This window comes from Euphorbia lathyris, chromosome 6 (assembly GCF_963576675.1).
Source record: "Euphorbia lathyris chromosome 6, ddEupLath1.1, whole genome shotgun sequence".
NCBI classification, from domain to species: Eukaryota; Viridiplantae; Streptophyta; class Magnoliopsida; order Malpighiales; family Euphorbiaceae; genus Euphorbia; species Euphorbia lathyris.
In genome coordinates, this window is record NC_088915.1 from 67,704,771 (window position 1) to 67,730,413 (window position 25,643).

At 38.8% G+C, this 25,643-nt stretch overlaps 1 protein-coding gene across 1 annotated transcript; it reads right to left on the bottom strand.

The window, feature by feature from the left end:
* Positions 1–6,632: 6,632 nt before the first annotated feature.
* LOC136233832 (dof zinc finger protein DOF1.6-like) lies at positions 6,633–7,917 on the bottom strand. Its single transcript, XM_066023513.1, has one exon. It carries the CDS (start codon positions 7,490–7,492, stop codon positions 6,764–6,766), a length of 729 nt encoding a protein of 242 aa, XP_065879585.1. The 5' UTR covers positions 7,493–7,917; the 3' UTR covers positions 6,633–6,763.
* Between the last annotated feature and the right edge of the window lie 17,726 nt (positions 7,918–25,643).

Here is a 25,643-nt window from a genome sequence, read left to right on the forward strand (position 1 = left end):
CTCTTGATCATACGTGGCCCACTTTTGCCGTGCCTCACAGAGCTTCTCACTAAAATATGCAATGGGCCTCTTTTCTTGCATCAAGACTCCACCAATCCCAACTCCACTGGCATCACACTCAACTTCGAACAGTTTATCAAAATTGGGATACGCCAGCACTGGCGCTGTACTCAGATTTTCCTTGATCATGGCGAAGCTCTTCTCTTGGGCATCCGCCCACTCAAACCCCTTTCCCTTCTTCAAACATTCCATCAACGGGGCGACTATAGAACTGAAGTTTTTAATGAATCACCGATAAAAGTTTGCTAGCCCATGAAAACTCCTGATGTCCCCCACATTCATCGGAGTAGGCCATTCTCGGATGGCTCTTACCTTCTCTCCATCAACTTAGACCCCATCGCCACTGACCACGAACCCAAGGAAAACCAGGCTCTCCATGACAAAATCACATTTCTTAGTGTTGGCATATAGCTGGTGTTTCCTTAATAGGTCAAACACTATTTGTAAATGCTCCACATGTTCCACCAAGGTCTCACTATGAATCAAGATGTCATCAAAATACACAACTACAAATTTTCCAATCACTGGGCGAAGCACTTGATTCATCAGCCTCATGAATGTACTGGGGGCATTAGTCATCCCGAATGGCATTACTAACCACTCATACAATCCATCTCTGGTCTTGAAAGCCGTCTTCCACTCATCCCCAGATCGAATTCGTATCTGATGATAACCACTCCTGAGATCAATCTTGGAGAAAACTCAGGATCCGCCAAGTTGGTCTAGCATATCATCCAACCTTGGAATAGGGAATTTATACTTGATAGTGATCTTGTTAATAGCCCTGCTGTCCACACACATCCGCCAAGATCCATCCTTCTTGGGCGTAAGTAGGGCTGGGACGGCGCATGGACTCATACTTTCTCTAACGTATCCCATTTCAATGAGCTCTTCCACTTTCTGCCTCATGATGTCATTTTACTTTGGACTCATTCGATAATGGGGAAGGCTTGGCAAACTAGCCCCGGGCACAAGATCGATATGATGCTGGATGTCCCTCAAAGGTGGTAACCCACTCGGCAGTTCGTTAGGGAACAGATCTTGATATTCGCCAAGTAGGCGAGTCACCTCAGTTGGCGTCTCCCTTTCGCCCCTTTGGGCAGACTCATGATTCGCCTTAACCATTACCACATACACCATCTGGCTCTCTTCACATTCGCTGACAAATGATTTGTGTGTAGGACAGACTACCAAGGTAGTCTTCTCGTCGGCCTTTGGCTCTCTTATCATTGGCGTAAGGACGAACTTCACCCCATTCTTCACAAATCTGTAAGTGTTTTCTCTTCCTGCATGGATGGCATCGTTATCAAACTGCCAGGGTCGGCCCAACAATAGGTGGCAGGCATCCATATCGACCACATCACAACAGACTTCATCACTGTAATCACCAATCATAATAGGTACCATGCATCTCTGGGTCACCCTAAGCTCACCCACGTTTTTGATCCACCCCACTTTATAGGGGTCGGGATGCGCCTCCGCCAACAACCTGAACTTCTGAACGGCGCTGCTGCTCACAATGTTCTCTTGGCTCCTACTATCTATTATCACATTGCATCGCCCACCTTTCACAAGACAGCGGGTCCTGAATAATCGGTGCCTCTGATCTCCCTCTATCCGACTGGAGACTAACAAACACCGTACCACATGAATGGCGTATCTCTCTTCATCCGCCTCATCATCATCTTCTCTCAAGGGTTCACAAAATACTTCATCCCCTTCGTTATAGTCATCTTCATACCTCTCCACCATGTTGGCGCTTCTCCTCCTAGGACATTCGTTGGATCTATGGCCTGGCTCATTGCACCGAAAACATTTAAAAGGTGATGGCCTCGCATACGGATTGTTGCTCTTAGGTGGTATAGGTGTTTCCTTGTATGGCCTAGTATCTCCGACAGATCCCCTTCCCACACTGTTGACCTTGGCCCCACTGGCACTCGCCACCTGGTTGCCTTTGTCATAAGACTTCACGTTATCTCTTCCTCCAGGCGTATTCTCAGTAGTGGCGGATCTCCTGGATCTCCCGGTTAGTTGTGACTCAGCCTTGAGGGCTAAATTCCTTGCATCTTGTACCCGAACCACCATCTGTGTGCCAATACGATCCTGGATGTTGTACCTCAACCCTTCTAGATACCTAGAGGTCTTTTGGCTCTCAGTTTCAGACAAGTTGGCCATTGCCGAAAGCCTCAAGAACTCGGAGGTATACTCATGGACACTTCGGGTCCTTTGAGAGCATCCCCTGTAGGAGCTGTAAATATACTGCTCATAATCCGGCGGTAAGAACCGCTCCCTCAACATCGCCTTCATCCGTAGCCAAGATCGAATCGGATCTCTGCCCCCTCTTCTTCTTTCTTCCCTCATCTGATCCCACCAAACTGATGCGCCACCCTTCAGGCGATACGCCACCAGCCTCACTTTCCTCTCATCAGGAATCCCATCATACTCAAAGAAACGTTCCACCTCCGATAACCAGTCTAAGAATCCCTCTATATCCAGTTCGTCACCAAAAGACGGTAAGTCTATTTTTAGCTTAAAGGCATCATCTCTATCAAAGTTTCCTAGACCTGGGTATACTCTAGCAACATCCACACGTCTATTGTCAACAGCCCAACATCCCTCATAGTTCTAACGGTATCATCATTCCCGATACCCTCAAAGTCATCACTATCACTATCAGCGTTATGCACAAGGACAAAGTTGGGTCTTCTTACCTCAGGATCCCTAGGATCCATCTGTGGAAGCTGTTGTTCAGGAACTCCTTCTTTTCTCTGGATTGATCCTCCCACGTTTGGTCGGATTAGAGCCCGAACCTCCAGTTTGAAGTTTTCTAGGGAGGTAGCCAGCTCCAGGAACCGTTGGTCGGTTTGCCTCTGCCGCTCATGGCTGGCCTGGATCTGCTCTGCGAGGTGCTCCTTCAGCTCCTCATATCTCCGGTCACTGGTTTCCATAGAATCTTGCGGTTGTCGGGGTTGAACCATTGCCAAAAGAAGTTTCGGGTCAGGAAACGATCGGCTCTGATACCAACTGATACAGATTGAAAGCGATAAATGGAGGTTTTAATCGTAAACCAACAAAGAGGTTCTTCTCTACCTAAACTAGAAGGAGTGAAGTTTTGAAGGAAATTGGTCATGTGCAGGCTGATTGTATCACTTTAATGTGTGATAATACTTCAACTATCATGCTGTCAAAGAATCCAGTTCTACATGGCCGTTGCAAACATATACAAGTAAGATTTCATTTCCTCAGAGATCTTACTAAAGATGGTGATGTTGAGTTAGTTTTCTGTAGCTCTCAAGACCAACTTGCAGATTTGATGACTAAGCCCCTCAAGTTAGATGTTTTTGAGAAGCTTCGTAAGGAACTGGGTATGTGTGCAGCTACAGATTTGAACTAATTACTTATGTAATAAGTTCAAGGGAGGGATTGTTGAGATACTTTGGTAAAGATACGTTAGTTTATTTGTTAGAGTTATTTTAGCAGATTTGTTTAGATAGGATTGTTAGCTATTTTAGTGGGATATCCTTTTGTTTCTGTTGCGTGTATGGCTTTATAAAGCCCAATGTTATTCTTCAATAAAATAACGTTTTCTTCCATCTGTTTGTGTTTTTCTGCAGAAACCCTAAAACATCTAACACTTTCTTCGTTAATAATGCATGTTCCTTCTCTATAGGTGTCTGCTTTGGAACATAATGACAAAATCATTGGGGAGAATCTTGATTTGATCAATTAGGTAGATAGTAACTTCGATGGCCCTCTCTTTTATCCGATGTAAGACTTTCAGAACTCTGCAAAAGCTACTTGAGATCTGCATAGGAAGTTTGATTAAACATATATGTGATGTTACTTACTTCAGGATCCTGCTAAGAAAGGGTTTGCTGAAGAGTTGTTTGCCTACATTGATAAATTTGTTGGAACTTTGTATGGTCCACTTTAGGGAGCAGATGCAACAAAAGAAGCTGGTTGGTTCTGGAATGTCACGTGTAAAATTATCGTCATTGACTATTAATTATTTTCATGTCGAAACAAACAACCAAGAGATTTTAACTCCATTCAAATATGAAACATAATTTAATATATGATTGAGTCAAAGCAAAATCAACGGTTCCCCTAATTCATTTACCATTAATCGAGTGTTGCTACAATATTCAAACTAGCAACTGATTATTGATTGAGTATAATATTGCCATCGGCTATAATTTCAGATTTAATATATTTGCACAATTAAATTATTATTAACAAAATATCTTGATATTGTAAATTTGCATAAAGTTAAGGTGTAAATTACCAGTTATTATTATTATTATTGTTGGACTCTCGATAAAAAAAAATGACTACAACTTAAATCAAATGTGAATTTGAGTGATTGTCATGTTCAGAAATTAAGTTTTGTGATATTAGTGTTCATTGTTAATATACTTAGAGAACTGCTTGCTTAATTAAATGTACCTGATTTATTGGTCCAATTAATAAATTTAGGGATAAAGTTCCAAATTACCCTTAAAATAGATATTTAAGAGCAATAATACCTCTAAGATCTAAAATGGTACAATTAAGATCTCATGGTTGACATATTGGTATAATTTTACACACACTAACAGACTTTTTTTACACCGTTAAAATTTCTGTTTAGATAGTCTAAGATGTCTATCCGTTCAAATCTCTTAATCAATTCCTTCCATCCCTTCCTCTTCATCTCTAGATTTCACTTCATTTTACGTTTTCACTTTGATTTTTTTTTCATATAATCCACTCTGATTTCATCGGAAAAGTCAACCTCCATATGTGTAGAGGCCATCAATTTCATCGGAAATAGTTTGTCATTCGGGGTTTCAAGAGCATTTATATAGTGGGGAAGCTAGATATGGTACTAGGTTATTGTGGGCGGTGTTTATTTTGATCTAAGTTTATGGATTCTGTTTTTTTCTCTCTCTTTCAATGAGTTTTGGTTGATATTCAGATTACTATATAGATGATCTGATAGGCTTGCTAGGACCTTATATCTTTTTCCAGAGCAATTTATAATTTGCCATTTTTAATAGATCACCAGCGAATGAAATCAAACAAAAATGAAGTGAAATAAACTATTTTAGAATTCCTAGGTTTTTTTATTAAAATTTAATAAAGGGTTGGCGATGATTTTAGATTTGGAAAATTCATGGTTTTACATTAGGTCTTATTAGTTGAATCTTCATGGAAGAAGAAGCAGACTCAAACCTCTCATGAACCAAAACTAGATTTTTTTTTTTTTTTTTTTGTAGAAAAGGAAAAGAAAAACGAATAACAACAAACTACCCAGGAATTAGCCTAGGGAAGCTAACCCCAATCCTATCTTCTAAGAGAAGATGAGAGATGAAACTAGGGGAAACAGGAAGGGTAGTAACGCCTAACGTCCCTTCATGGCCCGCCGCCGCCAAGCGATCAGCAACACGATTCTGCTCTCTAAAAATGTGTCTGAACTCTACGAACTCAAAGGAGGAGCAAAGCCTTATAATAGCTTTGATGAGGTTGCGACTGTTAAGACCCATAGAATGATTCTCAGAAATCATTTTGATTGCTTCCAAATTATCAGACTCCACAGAGAGCCTCTTAACACCCAGCCTTTTAGCAAGATTGATTCCAGTAAGAATAGCCCAGAGCTCCGCAGAAAAGGAAGAACCCAACCCTAAATTCTGGGAGAACCCAGAAAGCCAGACGCCCCCTACATCTCTAAGCACACCTCCAGCCGCAATCTTACCGTTACTGAGGCAGGAACCATCAGTATTCAGCTTCACAACCCCCTCTCTTGACCAAAACTAGATTAATATGTATAAAAGAGGATATGTTAATTTGGATAAAATTAGATTAATATGTCAACCATGGACCTTTATACCATTTCAGATCTTAGAGGCATTTTTTTGAACCTTATCCTATAAATTTAATTTGTTGATTCAATTAATGATTTAATAGTTCATTCTAAAAAATAATGATTTTATTATTGTACTTGAAATAGAAAAATTACGATAAAAGGAAACATGAAATAAACAAAAAAAATAATATTTGTATTATTTAATATGAATTTTTTAATTACTATTACAATATATATCTCTAAATGTTTCTTAGATTCAATATATTTAAGTTTGATCTATATTACGAAATAGCAAAATTTCAACTTCGAACAAATGAAAACAAAGTCTATACTTAAAATATAGTTTTCAATAAAATTTTAATAATAAAGTAAATTATTTATTATATTTAATTACATTATTTTAATGTTAATATCAGCTAATATTTGTATTTTTACGATTTATATTTTCATTAAATTTTTTATAAATAGATATATTAATAAAGAAATGAAAAAAAAAGTCCGCCTGAATCTAGTTATTATATAAATCAAGTGTATTTACATTTTTTTTTTATCTAGATTTATGGGAGTTGTTTACAGTCCAAAGTTGGTGAAGCCGGTGTTTGATAGACCGGTTTCTTCACACAAATGAAACCGGTGATTTATTCACCGGTTTCATTAACCATGTCAGATTTTTATATATCATTACATGGAAAAAAAATTTAACTGGATCTTTTTATTAAAATTATTTTTAAAATAGACATGTTTTATAGGAATTATCCTATAATACCTAAAAAGATAACATTTTTATAAAGGAAAAAAAAAAGGTTCACCTATGAAAAAAAAAAGAAAGATCCATTTGAGGGTTCTGTTCTGTCCACTTTATGAAGGAGGACCATAACCATGAAGATCATCTTCAGGTTCAGGTTCACTTGGGTTTGGGTTTGGGTTCAAAGGGAAAGAAGGAGTGTTGTTAGCAGAAGTTGTGCTTGTGCTTATGCTCCATAAAGCAGTGTTCAGAAAAGACTGCTGCCAATTTTGCTGCTGGAAAAATGGGCTTTGTGGTGATTCAAAAGGAGGTGCAAGAGCAGCATTGAAACCATGTAAAAGATTGAGATTTGAAGTGGATCCTCCTAAATCAAGATGAGGGTTTAGAGGAGGAAAAGGTTGAATTGCAGCTAGTGAATTCAGAAATCCACCAACACCAGGATAAAAACTTGAATCGCCATCTGATTTGCCCAAACCAACAAGTGCAGTTCCAGTTTCAGTTCCAGTACCCAAACTTGAATCGCCATCTGATTTGCCCAAACCAACAAGTGCAGTTCCGGAATTGGAATTAGAATTCTCACCGGAGGAAGACGAGGTTTTCAGCCGCTTCCCCTTCCGGCAGCCACCTCCAACAGGAACATTCCTCAAAGTCCCACCATGAGTCCAGTACCTTCTACATGTCTTACAAAAGTAACGAGGCTGAGAGAGACTATAGTTATTATAATAACAAAACTTTGTATTCACAGACTCACAACGAGGACATTTCTGCGGCGGCAGCTGATTATTCTGATTCTGATTACTACTATCCACCGTCTTCAACCTCCGATCTTGAGTTCTCTCCATATGGGGTTATCAAAAGACAAAGGCTTTTTCAATTTTTCTTTGGGGGGTCTCTCTCTCTGAGCAGGAGCATGCAGGCTTTTTAAGTAGAAAAATCTAGAGAGAGAATTAGGGGTTTCAAAATTAGGGGTTTCTTCAGAATCTGAAAAACCATGGGTTCTTTTCTGTGCATGGATAGCAAAACCTTGGTCTAGTAATACCCAAATCAAGAATTTCATATCCTGTAAATCCAATGGAATTCAATTGCAGATTGAGGAGGATCAGCTGCTTTTATGACTGTACAAAAAAGGACTAATAAAAGTACTGAATGGATTTTTGTTACTAAATTCAAGAGATCAGATAGATAGATAGATGAGAGATAAAGAGGGGAAGGACGGAAGGAATAAAGAAACGGCACGGCCACAGATGGTGGTTGTGTGGTGGCTGTGTCAGTCGGATTCAGAGCTTCTTTTTTCTGTCTCGAAATTGGACAAGGAGAATAATGAAATTTTTCAACGAGGAGTTTCTTTCTTCGTTTTTGTTTTCCGGTAGCCATGCTTTGGCTGAACCCGCTTAATTCCTTCTGTCTATTGCATAGAAAAAAGACACTAAGTAGCGTTCTCGATTTTCTATTGCGTTTGTTTAATACGAAGAGTATCCTTTAAATAAGGATTTACTCCAATGGTTTTTAAGAAAGTATCAATTTAGGATATAAAGCTAATGGTTTTTAAGAAAGTATCAATTTTGGCTTTTAGATATAAAATATGTCTGTTTTGGTACTTTGTCTCTTTACATGATTAGAAGTAACAATATCATTAAAGAAATTAGCATTGGAAAGGGAATGATGAGTGATTGAATGGATCACACTGTTTGCTAAAGACAAAAGCCGCATTACAATTTGGGCGAATAAGTAACGAATCTCGAATTTCTTCTATAATAACCCCGAACTCAGTAATATCATAGATCTATGTTGAAATGCGATCCACCATCCTTCGGTCATCCGTTTTGAATTGAACATTCTCAAAAGTGTCACAGAGAATCAACGCCTCATCTAGCGAAACTTGAATTCTACTTGTCGTAAAAGAGTTGGTACAACCCCGAAGAACTGCTCTCATACCGAAACTATTCATTGATGGAAACAGAATTACATCAACTTTACACTTAACATAAACAGCAGCTGATTTATGCCAATCTATCACTGTTCTTCAATTAATTACTTTAGGAGGATTTATCATCGTAGACATTTTTTAGATACATATGGTATGGTACTCAAATTAAGAATTGATTTCAAGCGGAGAATGAGGTTGGAATAAACTTCGTTTAACTACAGCTTGAAAAATGCTAATAAAATCTCTAAAATGGTACCACTAAATACTAATATACCAATTCCCACTTTCAGAATTAAATTGGATTTGGTTCATTGAACTAAGCAAATCTAAGTGAGTCCAATTACATGAACATTATTTTTAGTTTGAACTAGTCAAACTATTTAATATAGTCTCAACTTTATTGTGGAAAGCAACCCCTACTTATACATATATAATGGGTAATTAATTTATTAGTCCCTATATTTTGATAAAACACACTGTTTAATCATATATTTTCAAAAACACATGGTAAGATCCCTAACCTTTTTCTCAGTGAACTGTTTAGTCATTCCGTCTGTTTGTTAGATTTTTACCGTTTATGACTTCGGAAATGACTATACTATCCTTTACTATTTACAGTAAAACCTCTATATAGGAATACTCTATATAGGAATAACATCTATTTTGTTATAAAAAAAACTCGATCCCAACTTGAACCAATTATAAATAGGAATAACCTCCCCAAACGTTAATTGTTATACACTTTTCAAGTCCCACCTTTAGAAACTATGTCTCTATATAGTAATAATTATATATTTATATATATATATATATATATATATATATATATATATATATATATATATATTAAGAATTCAAACTAAATTATAAAATATTAAAAAGAACTATTGAAATTATCTGTGAGTTGCAAACAAACTACAACTTGAAATTATAAATATTTAGTATTCTTATTGATGTTTACATTTTTCCTATAAAACTCTTCCAATTATCTATATATTGAAAACTTAAACTCTAAATTGAAATTCTAAATATTTAATTTGTTCCATTAATATCAATTGTTATGCATTATATATAAACCATGCATGACTATGATAAAAATTGTGAGCTGCTATATACCGCACCAAAATTCCGGTCCACCGCACATTTGTGACATATTTGCCCTCCTCACTTTTTGAAACAAGAAAGTGGAATTTTCTCAAATCCTCTCTACCTTCTTTGTATTTTTAAAAAACCGAGCTAAAATGACATGACACCAAAAGTAGACAAGGGCAAAGGATTCATGCGTGTTTCGGTAAGTGTTTTTGTTTTAAAAAATTAACGAAATCATGATTTTTTCCTCCGAAATCGGAGGCAAAAAAACGCAGAATTCGCACTAATCGGGTGCGATTTCCTTGCTCCACCATAGGTGGAATGGACGAACTATCCGTTCCACCTAGGGTGGAGCAAGGAATCACCGCGCGATCCACCAGATGGTGGGTCGTGCGACGCACCCGATCCACCGTAAGGTGGAATGGGATCGATACCCGTTCCACCTTGTGGTGGATCTGGTGGATCGCGTGGCGCACCCGTTTGGCCTGCGGCCATGTGGTGTAAACCACCCGCCCAGGTCAAAAACGGGCCGGTTTGTGATTTTTTTTTTTTAAATTTATTTCGGACCGGTCGTAGGCAGACCCGAACACATAAAAAATAAGGAAAATGGTAAATTGAATATAATAAATAAATAATTTTACAGGATTATGTTGTTGAGGCGGGTTCTGGCCGCAGACATACATCTTCACGTGTTGTTACTGCCTCTGCTCGGCGGCAGCGGACGGAGCAGCATCGGTTCATGGCGGACGTCCAGAGGGCATATGCAGCACAGGAGGAGCGTGTCAGAGGTCAGGATGAGGCGGCTGATATAGAGATGGACAGAGATGACTCTATGCCTCGTCCTAGTTCTGATACTATCCCCATACCTCGTGGCGTCGTGATGAGGGGTCGAGACGGACGATTTTCTTCTACCGCATGATCATCTTCTGGTAAGAGAAATTTAAAAATGTGCTTACTTTTATTTGTTTTATTCGTGATTATTAGAAAATATACCAAAAATTTAATGTAAACCGTTTACTGTAATTTCAGGTAGCAGCAAGCGCTCGAGGAGTGCTACAGATGATGACTGGGTTGTGAAGGACCCTATCCCCGGGGGTCCATTTGATGGTGCTGTGATCCCAAGCTTTCTGGGACATGTTGCATGTGCTATTTGGGGCGGTCAGGATAGGGGCGTCCTTAGGTGTCATACCAGATTAGGGTATTGCTCGAAGCTGAGATTATGGTACAATGGTTCTTCCAGGACGATTCAGTTGCGTATGGAGTCATCTGGCATGTTCCATCTACCTGGTATCATACATAGTCACATAGATGCTGCTCTGATCACGACATTTGTAGAGCGGTGGCAGCCAGACATGTCATCATTTCACATGTCGTTCGGCGAGATGAGCATTTTGATGAATGATGTGTGGGAGATATTGCGCATCCCCGTAGATGGTGCCATGGTGACTGCTGATGCAAGTATTGACGAGCTTAAGGTTTGCGTGATGGATTTGTTTGGGATGACTCAGGCTGAGTTAGATGTCGGTCACTACTCCTCTGGCGATATACGAGTCGCTTCAGTCATGGATTATTGTAGAGGTGATCGGATTCTTGAGACCCAGGCTATCGCTTGGACGTGGCTGATGCTCGGTTACACCTTGTTCGTAGACAAGAGTGGTGACCGCATCCGACCTTCTTGCCTGTTGGAGGTGCAGGACTCGGCAGCTGGAGCCGAAGGACTCTCTTGGGGATCGACTGCACTAGCATATCTATACCGTCATCTTGGTATTGCTAGCAGAGGAGATTGCGGGCAGATCACGAGTTGTCTGACATTGCTCCAGTCATGGATTTATGAGTACTTTCCTTGCTTCAGGCCTCATCGAGAGGCATTTACAGTTGACCCGGATCTTCCTAGGGCTTCCATGTGGCCATCTATATCGCTGGAGAAGAGCGATGAGCGGCTGAGAGCATTTCATGCCCGGATTAATAGATTGACGGCAGATGAGGTATAATTGCTATATAATTATAAATATTGTTCAATTAAAACAAATTTGTATTACTTGTATGTGTTAATGTAATTTTATACATCTGTAGGTGATGTGGATGCCGTATGACCCTGATGCCATTACGGGAACCCCGAGGACGGTATACGCTGGATGGATACGATATCGGGATGTGATCGAGCCATACATGCCGGGGAGATGCCTTCGATAGCTTGGATATGAACAGACCATCCCCAGACCGATATTGCGGCCTTCCAAGGCTGTGCGTCCCTGGGCCAGTTTGAAGTATCGGGTAGATGTGCCAGCTGTGATGGTGCAGGATCTTTGGGACTCTTTTCCCCAGTCGGCTGTGCTTATATTGTCTGTATTCACTCCAGCACATACTCCATCGGACTGTGAGGATCAGTACATGCATTGATACACTCGTCACTCACACCCTCGTCTACTTCCAGAGATTGTTGCACCCGGACCGACTGTTTATACTCACTCGAATAGTGAGATTGTAAGTCATTTTTTGTTTTTCTTTACTGATCTACAAATATGAAATGATATTTACTAAAGTGTGAAGTGATATTTACTCTGTTTTTTGTTCGTTTCTTTTGACAGTGGGTTAGTCGTTTATCTACCTGGGGTGAAGCTGTTTTGGATCACATGAGTCATCTGGACGAGGATGCTGCGATTGTCTATAGACAGTCGTTAGAGCAGATTATGGGTGCTTGGCATTTGGCCAAGTGATTTATGATTGTATACTGGTTGTACGATTTATATTTCGACGTATTTTAGTACTATTATTAGTTGTACGGATTTCAGAATTGGTATTTTGATATTTTGGTATTTTTATTTGTAGTTGTACGCTTTTAACATTACATAGCCTGTAACATTACAGAACCTTACAGAATCCTGCAGAATTCATCAGAATTCACCTGTAACAAACCTATAACATTACAGAACCTTACAGAACCCTATAGAATTCATGAGAATTCACTTGTAACAAACCTGTAACATTACATAACCTTATAGAACCTTACAGAACCCTATAAAATTCATCAAAATTCACCTGTAACAAACATGTAACATTACAGAACCTTACAGAACCCTACAGAATTCATCAAAATTCACCTGTAACAAACCTATAACATTACAGAACCTTATAGAACTTTACAGAACCCTACAGAATTCATCAGAATTCACCTGTAACAAACCTGTAACATCACATACCTGTAACAAACCTGTAACTAAACTGTAACATTACAAAACATTAGAGAACCTTACAGAATTCATCAAAATTCACCTGTAACATTACATAACCTTACAGAACCCTACAAAATTCATCAGAATTCACCTGTAACAAACATGTAACATCACATAGCTGTAACAAACCTGTAACTAAACTGTAACATTACAAAACATTAGAGAACCTTACAGAATTCATCAAAATTCACCTGTAACATTACATAACCTTACAGAACCCTATAGAAATCATCAGAATTCACCTGTAACAAACCTGTAACATCACATACCTATAACAAACCTGTAACTAAACTGTAACATTACAAAACATTAGAGAACCTTACAGAATTCATCAAAATTCATCTGTAACATAATTGTAACATTACAGAATACCAATAAATACTAATATCCCCTAAGTTTGGCCAATCTGGTCCACTGTGCCACCATATTCTCATAGAAGCGCTCCCATCCTACAACGCTTTGACCACGGTGCCGAAACCACCATTGTATTATAGGGGGCACCGAAAAATTAGGCGATAAATTTAAACGTATGTAGTGATGGAAGTGATTCCCTAAATGAGCTATACATATCTCACGTGCTGGTCTTGTAGCAGTGGATGCAGCATACAAGGGTCAGATAGTACCACACAACGATAATGTTTCCCCACCCGCGAAGCCGAATAACATGACAGCAGCATTGTATATTCTAGCAACCGGCCACAAGTCATCCCAAACGAGCATCCAATACTCCGGCGTACAACATGCACCGTCCCAACCTATCCTATGAATAGCTACATCAACACTATCAACAAACACTCTTTCATACAGACAACGGTTAGCAATTACTTCATTTCGAATGTTATGCCTAACTGTCTGCCACGCTTCTTCGCTACCAAAAATGTAAGTTGCAACCGTACGGAAACCACAATTTCCATCACCTACAACGTCGTGGTATGATTCGACATATGGCTTAATTATGCCAATTATTTTATCGGAATGTACGAAGTCAGAACCATAATACGTTTTTTCCATCTGCATTCACGTATTTTAGTGTAAATGAACTATATATTGCAAGACATTTACAAAAAGAAGTTAGGTTTATCAAATAAACATTACTTGATGAGGCAGCATTATGTACTGAGGATGAAGAGCTAATTCTGCCACTTTTACCACGACTCCTAGATGAACTAGTAGAACGAGCACGTCCACGAAGAGTTTCATTGTATTCCTAAGAACTCGGCATACGTTTTGTGGATTTGCTCGCCGTAGGTCATCCTTGAACGTGAATTTTGACATCGGGTTCGGTGTACTGAGCTTGATCAGGGTGTAGTTGATCATAGATAAGCATTGAAATATTACGTATTAGGGCTGGGTCGCCTTTAGAGACCTGGTCCACTAAGGACTTAAAATATTGTTGATCCTCGTTCAGATCATTACACCCTGCATTTTCATTAGTGTGACCATAATTGATTAAAAGTGTTCTCCAAAACACATGAACACTCTCAATACTGATCGTTTGGTTCACATCACAATCTCGTTTGAGCTCGCATGCACATGGTATCTAATGTGAGGTTCTCAATACACAACTGCAACGCACGTCCACTTCATGGCTCAACCCTCTCATGCGCTCTAACTCTTCATTCAGCAACTGCAGACAATGGTGAGAGACATTGAATTCCAGGTGGTTTAATGGGAATCCGGTGAAAGTGACTGCTTGACGAAGCTGGGACTGCTCAAGCATGTACCTGAGATGAAGATAAAATTACTATTAGTTAGTGAAGTGATACAGCCATAAATGCAAATTCCTAAATTGCAGTAGAACAAATTGCAAATACCTTATATTAGTTGCTTGTGATTCAATCTGCTTGTGAACCTTCTGCCATACCGTGTCGAGGGAGCCAGTTGCCGTATTGAGCCATTGCTTTAGACTAGCATGTTCGCTCTCCACTCGACAAGAAGTTGTGTTGCCAAAATGTAGGAACTCCTTTTTCCGAGCAACAACAAACTTCTCCTTATGCACCAACCATGTCTCCTCAACATACGAGATAAGATTTTTGTACCTACTCATCCCATCCTTCATCATGCTAAGATTGGTCTCGTAATCCTCAATGGTTAATGATTGTAATATTATTCTCCATTTGTCATTCTTGAATTTAGAGGCATGTCTTTTATCTCCCAAAATTCTATACACTCGATCTTCCACATCCTTATTTATATGCCAAGTGCATGGCAAGTGCGCTGCTTGTGGAAAAACTTCTTTGATCAACTTTAATAACCCAAGCTCCCTATCATTAACAATAACGGTCGGGTTAAGATCAAACCCAATCAAAATCCTCAGCCTTTGCAAAATCCAATGATAGCTCCCTTCAGTCTCGTCTTTAACTATAGAATACGCTATCTTTAAGTTGTTATTGCATGGCATCATCCCCACAATCTCAACAAACGGTATTTTGTACTTGTTTGTTTTGTACGTTGAGTCAATGCCGATGTACTAGTGGTAAGTCCTGAACATATCAACTGAATCTGGATGTGCCATAAACACATGCATTATCACACCGGAATCAGCCTGTGTGTAATTGACATATTTGTTCTCCACAATAATATGGTAGAATTGACTAGCCAAGTCTCTACCTTCAAACCCGTCCTTTCTCATTTTGTCCCTGTAATTATATATGTGTTTAATTATTGGGTTGTCTTCTAGGTGTTTTTCTTTAACTGCTGCTAAAATAGCACGGGGCTTTGCTTGAGCTGAAGTCATATCACACACAATTTGTTTAGATGTGATACTGAGTCTGCTCATCTACCGACTTCCCTCTGGATATACACGCATTGTATGGTTATGCATTCTAGTTAACTCAGCCTTAGCATGTATCCCCCATCCAGAAAGGTCTGCATGTTGATAGGCTTTAATCTGAAATTTGCAGCGGCATGCTTTAGTTTTACTTTTTCTTATTGCAGGATCTTCATCAATTCTCACAACACCTCTATAGCGTTCACCCCGTGAACATTGCAACAGTCTCTGTTTTCCCCCATGTTTGTGCGAAGATATTACAATCTCAAACCCATTCTGAATAGCTATCTTTTTTGCCCAATCAATAGCATCCTGGCACGAAGGGAAAACGGTATCCGTTATGAAACGCGAACTATAATCAATGTTATCGGGTTTCCAATCTTCTAACGGTACCTGAATATACAAAAAAAATGCATAATAGGTTATCATAATTTACATTAAAAATAATAATAAAATAGTTCGGGGCAATTTCTGCCCTTTTTTACCTGAACGGGTAGCTTGCCCGTTTCACCATTGGTGAGAACGGGCAAAGCATACTGTCATTCCGTTGGTAGAACGGGCAGCGCGTACTGCCCGTTCCGTAGGTGGAACAGGCAACGCGTACCACCCGTTCCATCAGTGGAACGAGTGGCGCATACTGCCTGTTCCCTAGGCCGAACGGGTAGTTCATCCGTTCGGCCTACGGAACGGGAGTACGCTATACCCGTTCAGGCAAAAACCGAAAAAAAATTAAAAAATTAATCAGACACGTATTTAAGAATCGTAATATTACCTCGTGTTCGAAATCATTATCTTTGGGAATGCTTGGGTCCATTTTTGTAAAATCCGGGATTTTTGCTCGGAGAGAAAGGGAGAGAGAGCTTTCAAGGTTTTGGATGAAATAAAATAAGAAGGGCAATATGGTCAAGAGGGTACGGCGGACCGGAATTTGGGTACGGTGAATAGCAATACCCTAAAATTTTTAAATTTTATGTGTTGAGAAATTTTATTATACCAAACTCTATTTAGTAATAACATCCCAATTGTTATACAAATAGCCCCGTCCCAAGTGTATTCCTATATAGAGGTTTTACTGTACCTTCAAACTTCAGAAAATGAAATCCAATTTAGAAGAAAAAGCTATTTGTATGAAGAACAAGAAAAAGAAAAAGAACAGACCCAATGCTTATGAATTTGAACGATTAAGAAGAAAATCAAGAAGAAGAACACTCAAAGTTGATTTCATATGCATTACAGTTTAAAGGAAATGAAAATAAAGGAAAAGAAGAACGCAAATCCAAATTGACTAACAGAATCTTCATGAGAGTCTAATCGGAGGGACTAAACAGTTCACTGAAAAAAACATTAGGGACTAAACAGTTCACTGAAAAAAATGTTAGGGACTTTACCATGTGTTTTTGAAAATACAGGGACTAACAGTATGTTTTATCAAAATATAGGACTAATAAATTAATTACCCATATATAATTATGGATGGAATTACAAATTAATCTTAAGTTGAAATTTCCACTGCATATATTAATTTCTCCTTTTGGAATATACATTTTTTTGGCAAATATAATAAGCAAAATCAATAACGGTTTTCATTTTAATTTTTTTTTATATCACACTCCTATGATGGTTTCAAATTTGAGACGGTATGACTTTACGTGAATCGGTATATATATCATGGTAATTGATTAGTTTTGCTTAATATGTGATATTTAACATATATTATTTTTAAAGACATAATCTAGAAAATCTACTATCATAATAGATTTGTTACAGCTAAAATTACTGATGTAAAAAATGCAATGTGACAGATTAATTTCATTTACTTGCCAAAGAAATTACTACAAATAGAGCAGAATCAGAGTTGAGATTTCCAGAATCCAAAACAACCATAGATAGGTAATAATATGAAACTTGGAAAGAAAGATATTCAAGTGAACCATTTAATGTGTTTTTGTACGTCTCAATTTAGAATTTTGTACTTTTATTTTTGAATGTACATTTTTATTTAATTAATAAAGTTCTTTGAAATAATATAGTACATTTTTAATTGGGTTAAGGTGCAAAAATACCCCTAACGTTTTGGGTCAGGAGCAATTTTACCCTAACGTCTAAAATGGTGCAATTTTGCCCATAACATTTGTAGCCAAGAGGAATTTTACCCCTAACATTGGTAATTTGGGTCAATTTCATAAATAATTCATGAAACTGACTTCTCGATCATGAATCTTATCATCTACACTTCATATGTGCGTCATTATATCAGTAACAAATCACAAATATTTGTTGGGATGTGAAAAAAATAAAAAAATATACTGTCTTTTTGTACGGATTAGACAAAAAAATTCAAAAATCTACCGAATTTATAAATATTAATCTCAAATTCTATTATTAAATTATAAAAAACATGAAATCCTTTTTTAGAACAAATTATTATGCAATTGGGCCCAAAATAATGAATAAAAATATCTGTGTTTTATAATAGTGTCTGAAATTGACTCAATTTATAAACGTTAGGGGTAAAATTACTCTTGACTTCTAACATTAGGGATAAAATTGCACCATTTTAGATGTTAAGGGCAAAATTACTCTTAACCTAAAACGTTAGGGGTATTTTTACACCTTAACCCTTTTTAATTTTACTCCATTATTATCAATGCAAAAAGTGCATTATCTCGTTATAGATTCTATTTAAATAGCAATATTTTTATTTAATTTTTAAGTCTTATTTAAGTGATTTAGTAAGTGGTAAAAATATTTTCATTTTATTCATGTCCCCAATCAAAGAGACGTACTTAGAAATACTGAATAATATATACTCGGCTTGATACATCATTGCTGCTTCAAAAAGATTGATTGGCCCCTAAACTTTTAAAGTATCCTGATAGCCCCTCAACTTATATAAAATATTCAATTAGCCCCATAAATTTACATAAAATGTAATCAATTGATCAATCGGTCATAAAAAAGTAAGTTAAATTCGAAAGATGTATTTCACGCACCTTAGAATGTTATTACATAATTCAAAAATAGATTAAAGAGGACGTTATTACTTATTCTACTATAAAACTTATCTTCTCTAATAGTAGAACCACATACCCAATTTTGGTTGTTTTACTCTTTTTTTAAGACTCGTGCAATACATATTCCGCATTTAACTTACTTTTTTTGCAACCGAGTGATCAAATGATTATATTTTGCGCAAGTTCAGAAGACTTACTGAACATTTCATGCAAGTTGAGGGAACTATTAGGATACTTTGAAAGTTCAGGGGTCAATCAAACTTTTTGGAAAAATTGAGAAGCGAATGATGTATTAAACCTATATACTCATAATAATAATAAAAAAGCAAAATGCACCTTTTGATCTATTCAAAATTTGTACATTTGGCTATTTGATCATATTTGACACTTAAACTATACAATTAGATCAAACCGGATCCATTTTGGATTGAGACTTAACTGAAATTTATTATGTTAGTGACGTAGTAATTACAACCAATATGAAAATAACATGCGTCATAACAATAAAAATAATTTACCATGGACATAATGACATGGCAAGCTTAATAAATGAAACGATTCACTGTCTTCCCCAAAATCATGTTCGCGATTCGAACAGGGAGACTTCCCTACTGCAGCGATTCCTTCCTGGAATTTTTCCTCCTGCCATGGTCTTCTCAGGCGAGCGCTTCATTTTCTCAGACAAAAACTCCCTCATGTCTTTGTTCCTAATTACCACTTCTTCTCAGGCCGGTGCTTTGTTCCCACAAGTTCGTCTTTGATTTCTCATTCCTGAAAATTCAGTCGTTCCTACAGTTTTAAAAAACTTCTGGCGATTCTTTCATTCCTGATTCTCAGAACCAGTTGGACTCCTTATTCCTGCAGTTTTGAAGAACCTTTTGCGATTCCTTCAACCCATATTCTCAAAACAAGTTCAAATCCGCATTCCATATTCTCAAAACAAGACAGGATTTAAGTTGAAATAGAATGAAGTTGAGAGCTTTGAATTAAATAGGGAAAGATGATGAGATCACATGCTAATGCTAATTGATTGATTTCATATTGGTACTGCGTGCGTCTCTTTTCATAATTTCAATTTCCCTTCACACTTTTCTTTAGTTTCCTTCCAATTAGGGTTCATATGTAAAAAGAATCATATAATCACAATTAAAATGAACAATTACCTGAAATTGAAACTAAGAGATTGACTTATGAGAAAATTGAATCACACAAAATAGAAGAAAATCGGGAAAGGCATCTGAACTATGAATAGCAGACATTAGAAGAAAGTGGTAATCACCAAAGATGGCAGGAGGGAATTTCCGCTTGAGAAAAGGAATCGCCGGATTAAGAAGACGATGACAGGATGAAAAATTCCAGTGAGGAATCGCTGCAGTAGGGAAGTCTCCACGGGTTGGAATCGCGAATATGTTTTTGGGGAAGACGGTCAATCATTTCATTTTAGACTGATGGGTTGGAAAAAATTATTGAGCCCATTATGTCTCTGTGGTAAATTATTTTTATTGTTATAACACGTGTCATTTTCGTATTGGTTGTAATTGCTATGTCATTGATAGAATAAATTTCAGTTAAATCTCCATCCAAAATTGGTCAGATTTAAATTAATTGTATAGACCAAGGATCAAATATAACCAAATAATAGGTCAATGACCAAATACACAAATTTTGGATAAGTCAGGAGCAAAAGATGTGTTTTGCCTAATAAAAATATGGAGTTAATAGTAAAAAAAATAAATATAAGTAGGGATAAAGTAATGATGGGAAAATGAAGAGAGATAATATTCCGTGGAAGTATAAATCTGAACAGAGATTTGATTTGCTCGGAAACCACAACAACTCCTCCACTCCATATTCTAATTTTATATTAATTTCATCTTCTTTTTTTGAAACCAAGCAAATTCATTAATGAGCCAGCAAAGGGCAAGAGTTCAACATAGAATTGGAAATAAAACTCGGGACAGAATTAAATAAGGTAAGACAAGTAGAGAAACGAGACAACTGAGCTAGTGCGTGAGCCACCTCATTAGCTTGTCTTCGAACAAAACGAACTGAGTAAGATTCGTTAGAGTGTAACATAGATCTGGAGGTACTTATAATGTCTCCAAATTCGGACAGGTCTTCTTCTGCTGCATAAATAGCCTCAGCAACTAGTTTTGAATCAATTTCGAAGACAACATTTTCCAATTGCTGGTCTTTCATCCATCTAATTCCATTTAACAAGGCAGTACCTTCACATTCTTTTATTGTGTACAACCTGTTTATTTGATCTGTTCGGCCAGCCAAGAACAGTCCTTCCGAATCACGCAGAACAGCACTTGTACCCGCCCTGTGTTGATCCGTAAAAATGCCCGCGTCGACATTGCACTTAAGAAAATTTGGTGGGGGACAGTGCTATAGCCGACAATATTGTACCACGTTTGGTGGCCGTTCCATTCGAGCTGCTTGTGCTAATTCCCAGCTCCTTAGCGTTTCAGCAGCTATTATGGAGATTTACATGGGATGGATCGGCCTAAATTGCCAGATTTTTTCGTTCCGTGCCTTCCAGACACTCCAGAGCAACATCAATACCTTCCGTTGATCAGCTTCAGTAACGCTTCCAAGGAGATTAAACAGAAAATCTCTAAAACTTTCTGCCTGTGTCGCATGGTGTTCCACCTCCGCCCTCAACCGAGCATCTATCCAAAGTTGTTTAGTTACTGGGCATTCTATTCCCAGATGCCAGGTATCCTCCAAATCACATCCACACAGCGCGCACATAGTTGGAATGATGACTCCTTTGTCGATTAGCCGTGCTCTTATAGGGAGACAGTTCCTTGCAAGTCTCCAATTGAAAAACCGCACCTTCCATGGTATTTTAGCCCCCCAAATTAACTCCCAGTTTTCATCAAGATGAAGAGAGTCAGTTGGTTCATGTTCTGTCACTGCCAACTTGTAGGCGCTTTTCACTGAATATCTGCCATTATTAGTGCGTTGCCAAATGATTGAGTCTGGGATTTGTCGTTGCGTTCCGGGGATTTTTAAAATTTCATACATATCTCGCTGGTTGAACAACTCTTCAATCATCTCCACATCCCAATCCAAAGAACGAGGTATAAATAGATCACATACCTTAAGATTCTCCAAGCCTAGTATTTGAGTTGTCTCAATTTTACTGTTTTGTTCATTCCGAAGCCATCTGTCAGTCCAGACATTAATAGTACGACCATCTCCCACCTTCCACCGGAACCCTTCAGTAAGCAGCAGTTGAGAATTCCAAATGCTCCACCATATGTAGCTAGGAGAGTGCCCAAGTCTAGCACTCAAAAAGTCCACTGAACAGTAATATTTTGCTTTGAAGATCTTACTGGCAAGAGAGTCAGGATTTGAAATAAATCGCCAACCTTGTTTTCCCAACATAGCCAAATTGAAGGCAGTGAAGTTTCTGAAGTTAAGTCCCCTATGATGTGAACTGACACATAGTTTCTTCCAAGATAGCCAATTGATGTCGTGGTTGTCTCCTTGCTTACTACCCCATCAGAAGGAGTTGAGCATCCTCTTCATCTCTTCAGCAGTTGAAACCGGGAGTAGGAAGACGCTCATAAAGTAGATTGGCATAGCCTGCCCGACGGTCCGAATTAGCACCGACCTGCCTGCCTGTGAGAGTGGTTTACCCCTCCATTTTTGAAGCTTTTGCCAAAGACGATTTTTGAAACAGGCAAAGATAGCTTTCTTCTTTCGCCCAACCAGAGAGGGTAGTCCCAAGTACCTGCCTGTATTGATTGGCTCAGTGACTTCCAGAATATGTGATACCGCCTGCGCAAGTTCAGTAGCCACATTGTTGCTACACATGATGCCGGGCTTGCTAAAATTAATCGCTTGCCCAGATGCTTTCTCATATTTTGTCAATAAGTCTTTGACTATCCTGCATTCAGCAATGTTAGCCCTGAAAAACAAAAAAGCATCGTCAGCAAAAAGTAAGTGAGTGACTGTGGGAGCTCCTCTCCCTACCCTACAGCCATGTATTTGTCCTTTCTGCTCCGCCTCATTCAGTATCGCAGTCAGGCCTTCAGCACAGAGTAGGAATAGATACGGCGATAACAGATCCCCTTGTCGAAGCCCTCTTTTAGGGAGAATGGGCCCAACTAGGTTTGAGTTGACCTTCACATAATACTGAACTGTCATAATGCACTGCATAATCAAGTTCACCCATCGTTGATCAAACCCTAACTTCAGTTGAATTGCCTCTAAATAGTTCCAGTCAACTCTATCATAAGCTTTGCTGATGTCGATTTTCAGAGCCACTTCCCCATTCTTCCTACAGCTATTGTGCTTCATGCTGTGTATAACTTCGAAAGCAATCAGGACATTGTCGTGGATGGAGCGATTTTTGAGAAAAGCGGACTGGTTTTCAGATATGACTGAGGGAAGAGTTTTTTGAAGTCTATTGGCTAGCACCTTGGTAACAATTTTATAAACCACATTGCATAACGCAATTGGTCTTAAATCTTTCATGCTTTGTGGTACATCGCACTTGGGAATCAGAGTTATGATTGAGTCATTTACCTTATCCGGAAAAATCCCGCTTTGTAACCATTGGTTGCCTGCATTGTATACCTCATCGCCAATTAAATGCCAGAATTTTGGTAAAATCCAGCATTAAACCCGTCTGGCCCAGGCGCTTTCTCAGTTCCCATCTCAAAAAGAGCCCTGCGAAATTCTTCTTTAACAAAAGGTGCAAGCAATCGCTGGTTTTTCTCCTCAGTAACCTTCGGATGGGCAGTTTGTAGTACTTCTTGAAACGAACAGGTGCTGCTGTCGTATAGGTTGACAAAATAATTGGTGGCTACTTGACATAAATCTGTGTCTGAATGCACCCATTGGCCTTCATTATTTCTGAGTTTTTGGATGAAGTTGCGTCGCTTACGGCTTGAGGCGTAATTCTGAAAAAAATGTGTGTTCATGTCACCTTCTGCAGAATTGTTTGATCGAAGTTGTTCTAGCTCCTGTTCATGTCTGTGTACTTCCATTCGGAAGTTGCGTTGAGCCCCCATCGTGTAAGCCTGCCCGCCAATGACTCTAATTTCTGTTCCAGTTTGTCGGTGTTGGGGCTTCGCCACTCCTGTTCAACCACTTCCGTTAATGATGGTTCCCTCATCCACTTATTTTCAAATTGAAATCTCTTTTGGTAGCGGGTCTGTATTAAATTGTCGGCCTGTAGTATGATGGGTGAGTGGTCAGAGCATGGCGCTATTGTATTGATTGTCAAGCTGTTAGGGAATAGATTTCTCCAGGTTGTCCAACAAAATGCCCTGTCTAGTTTCTCTTGAACCTCATTTGGCTTTCCACGGTGCCGGATCCAGGTAAAGGGATATCCGTCCATCTGTATTTCCATTAGACCACAATCAGCCACAGTTTCACGAAATCCTTTGAAGCACCACTCTGGATGTTCAATTAACCCCTTTTTCTCCTCCTGCATAAATAAGTCGTTAAAATCACCTATAATTGCCCAAGGGAGCGTTGATGATGTTACTAGGTTTCTTAACATGTCCCACGAGGCCTTTCTGCGAGATCGTTCAGGGCATCCGTAAAAGCCCGTTAATCGCCAGCTTTCTTGTTATCTGTATGTAATTTCCATGTCAATGTGATTGGTAGAAAAAGATAGCAAAGAGCACCAACTAGCTTCTCTCCAAAGCATACTGATCCCCCCACTGTGTCCCACGCAGTCCACAGTAAAGCATCCTGCAAAACTAATTGATGTTCGTATAGTTTCCATTCTTGATGTTCCGACTAATGTTTCAAAAAGGAAGATAATGTCTGGCTTGTGAGCTCGCACTAGCTCATGCAAAATTGGAATTGCCTTGGTACTTCCCAACCCTCGGCAATTCCAGCTCAATATTCTCATTTTCTCATTTATCCGAGCAAGCTCGACCATCCGAGCCTGCCAATTGCCCCTTTTTTGAGTCGGACTTCCCTCTTGTGTTATCCCTGCATCAATCTCCATGTTATTTGGTCCACAATTCTCTTTGTTAAGCACCTCTCCTGAATCCTTGTGAGACATATTCTCCTCTCTTCTGCGTTTCCGCTCTTCCCCTATCTCCAATCCATCCTTATCAATTTCCTTCTCGGGAATCTGTTCCGTGTTCAGCTGGAGCTGTAGTAAATTGGCCCCAAAATTTTGCATTAGTGGTTGTAAGTTACTTGGTCCACTGAGTATAGCAAGAGGTTGTCGAGCAGAGGTTGAGTTATATCGAGGTTCAGCATCCATCTGACTTGATTCAATTCCTCCCTGTGTACTGGTGTCTTCTCTTAACCAACGCTCCCCCCCATAGCCGTCCGCCTCCTACTTAATGCTCTCAATGATGCATCCCATAGTCTTTGAACCTGCTCTTCTGGTAATTGGAAAAATTGCTCGCATTGTCTATCAAGGTGCCCAATTCTTCCACAAATAAAACAAAAGGTGGGCAGCCTTTCATATCTGAAATAACATGTAAGCCACTTCCCTCCTGTGCGACGAATCTTCTTTTCCCCTTTGAGTGGCTGGCGAATGTCCATGGCTACACGAAGCCTCATATAAATCTGATTAGCAGGTTGCTGATTGTTTGGGTCATATATCATGAATTTGCCTACAAAATTTCCCAATGCTTGACCCACCTGTTCTGTAAAGAAACCTGCTGGTAAGCCATGTACCTGTATCCAGAAAGCTACAGTGCGCAGTGGTACATTCAATGAATGTTCCCCAGGTTGAATTGGTTGTAGGACCAACAAACTGTTGTCAAAAGTCCAGGGACCTCCCTCTTGAACCCAATTGAAATCATACTTATGATAAAAACGGAACAGCATCAATCTCCCCCCAAGTTCCGTTATTGTTAGTCCTCTACCCGGTCGCCAAATTGAAGCCATCCTATGTTTGAAGACTTTAAAATTGAAGCTTCTATCTTATAAAAGTGTACCGGCGAGACAGAGGTCAAACTCGATTCCATT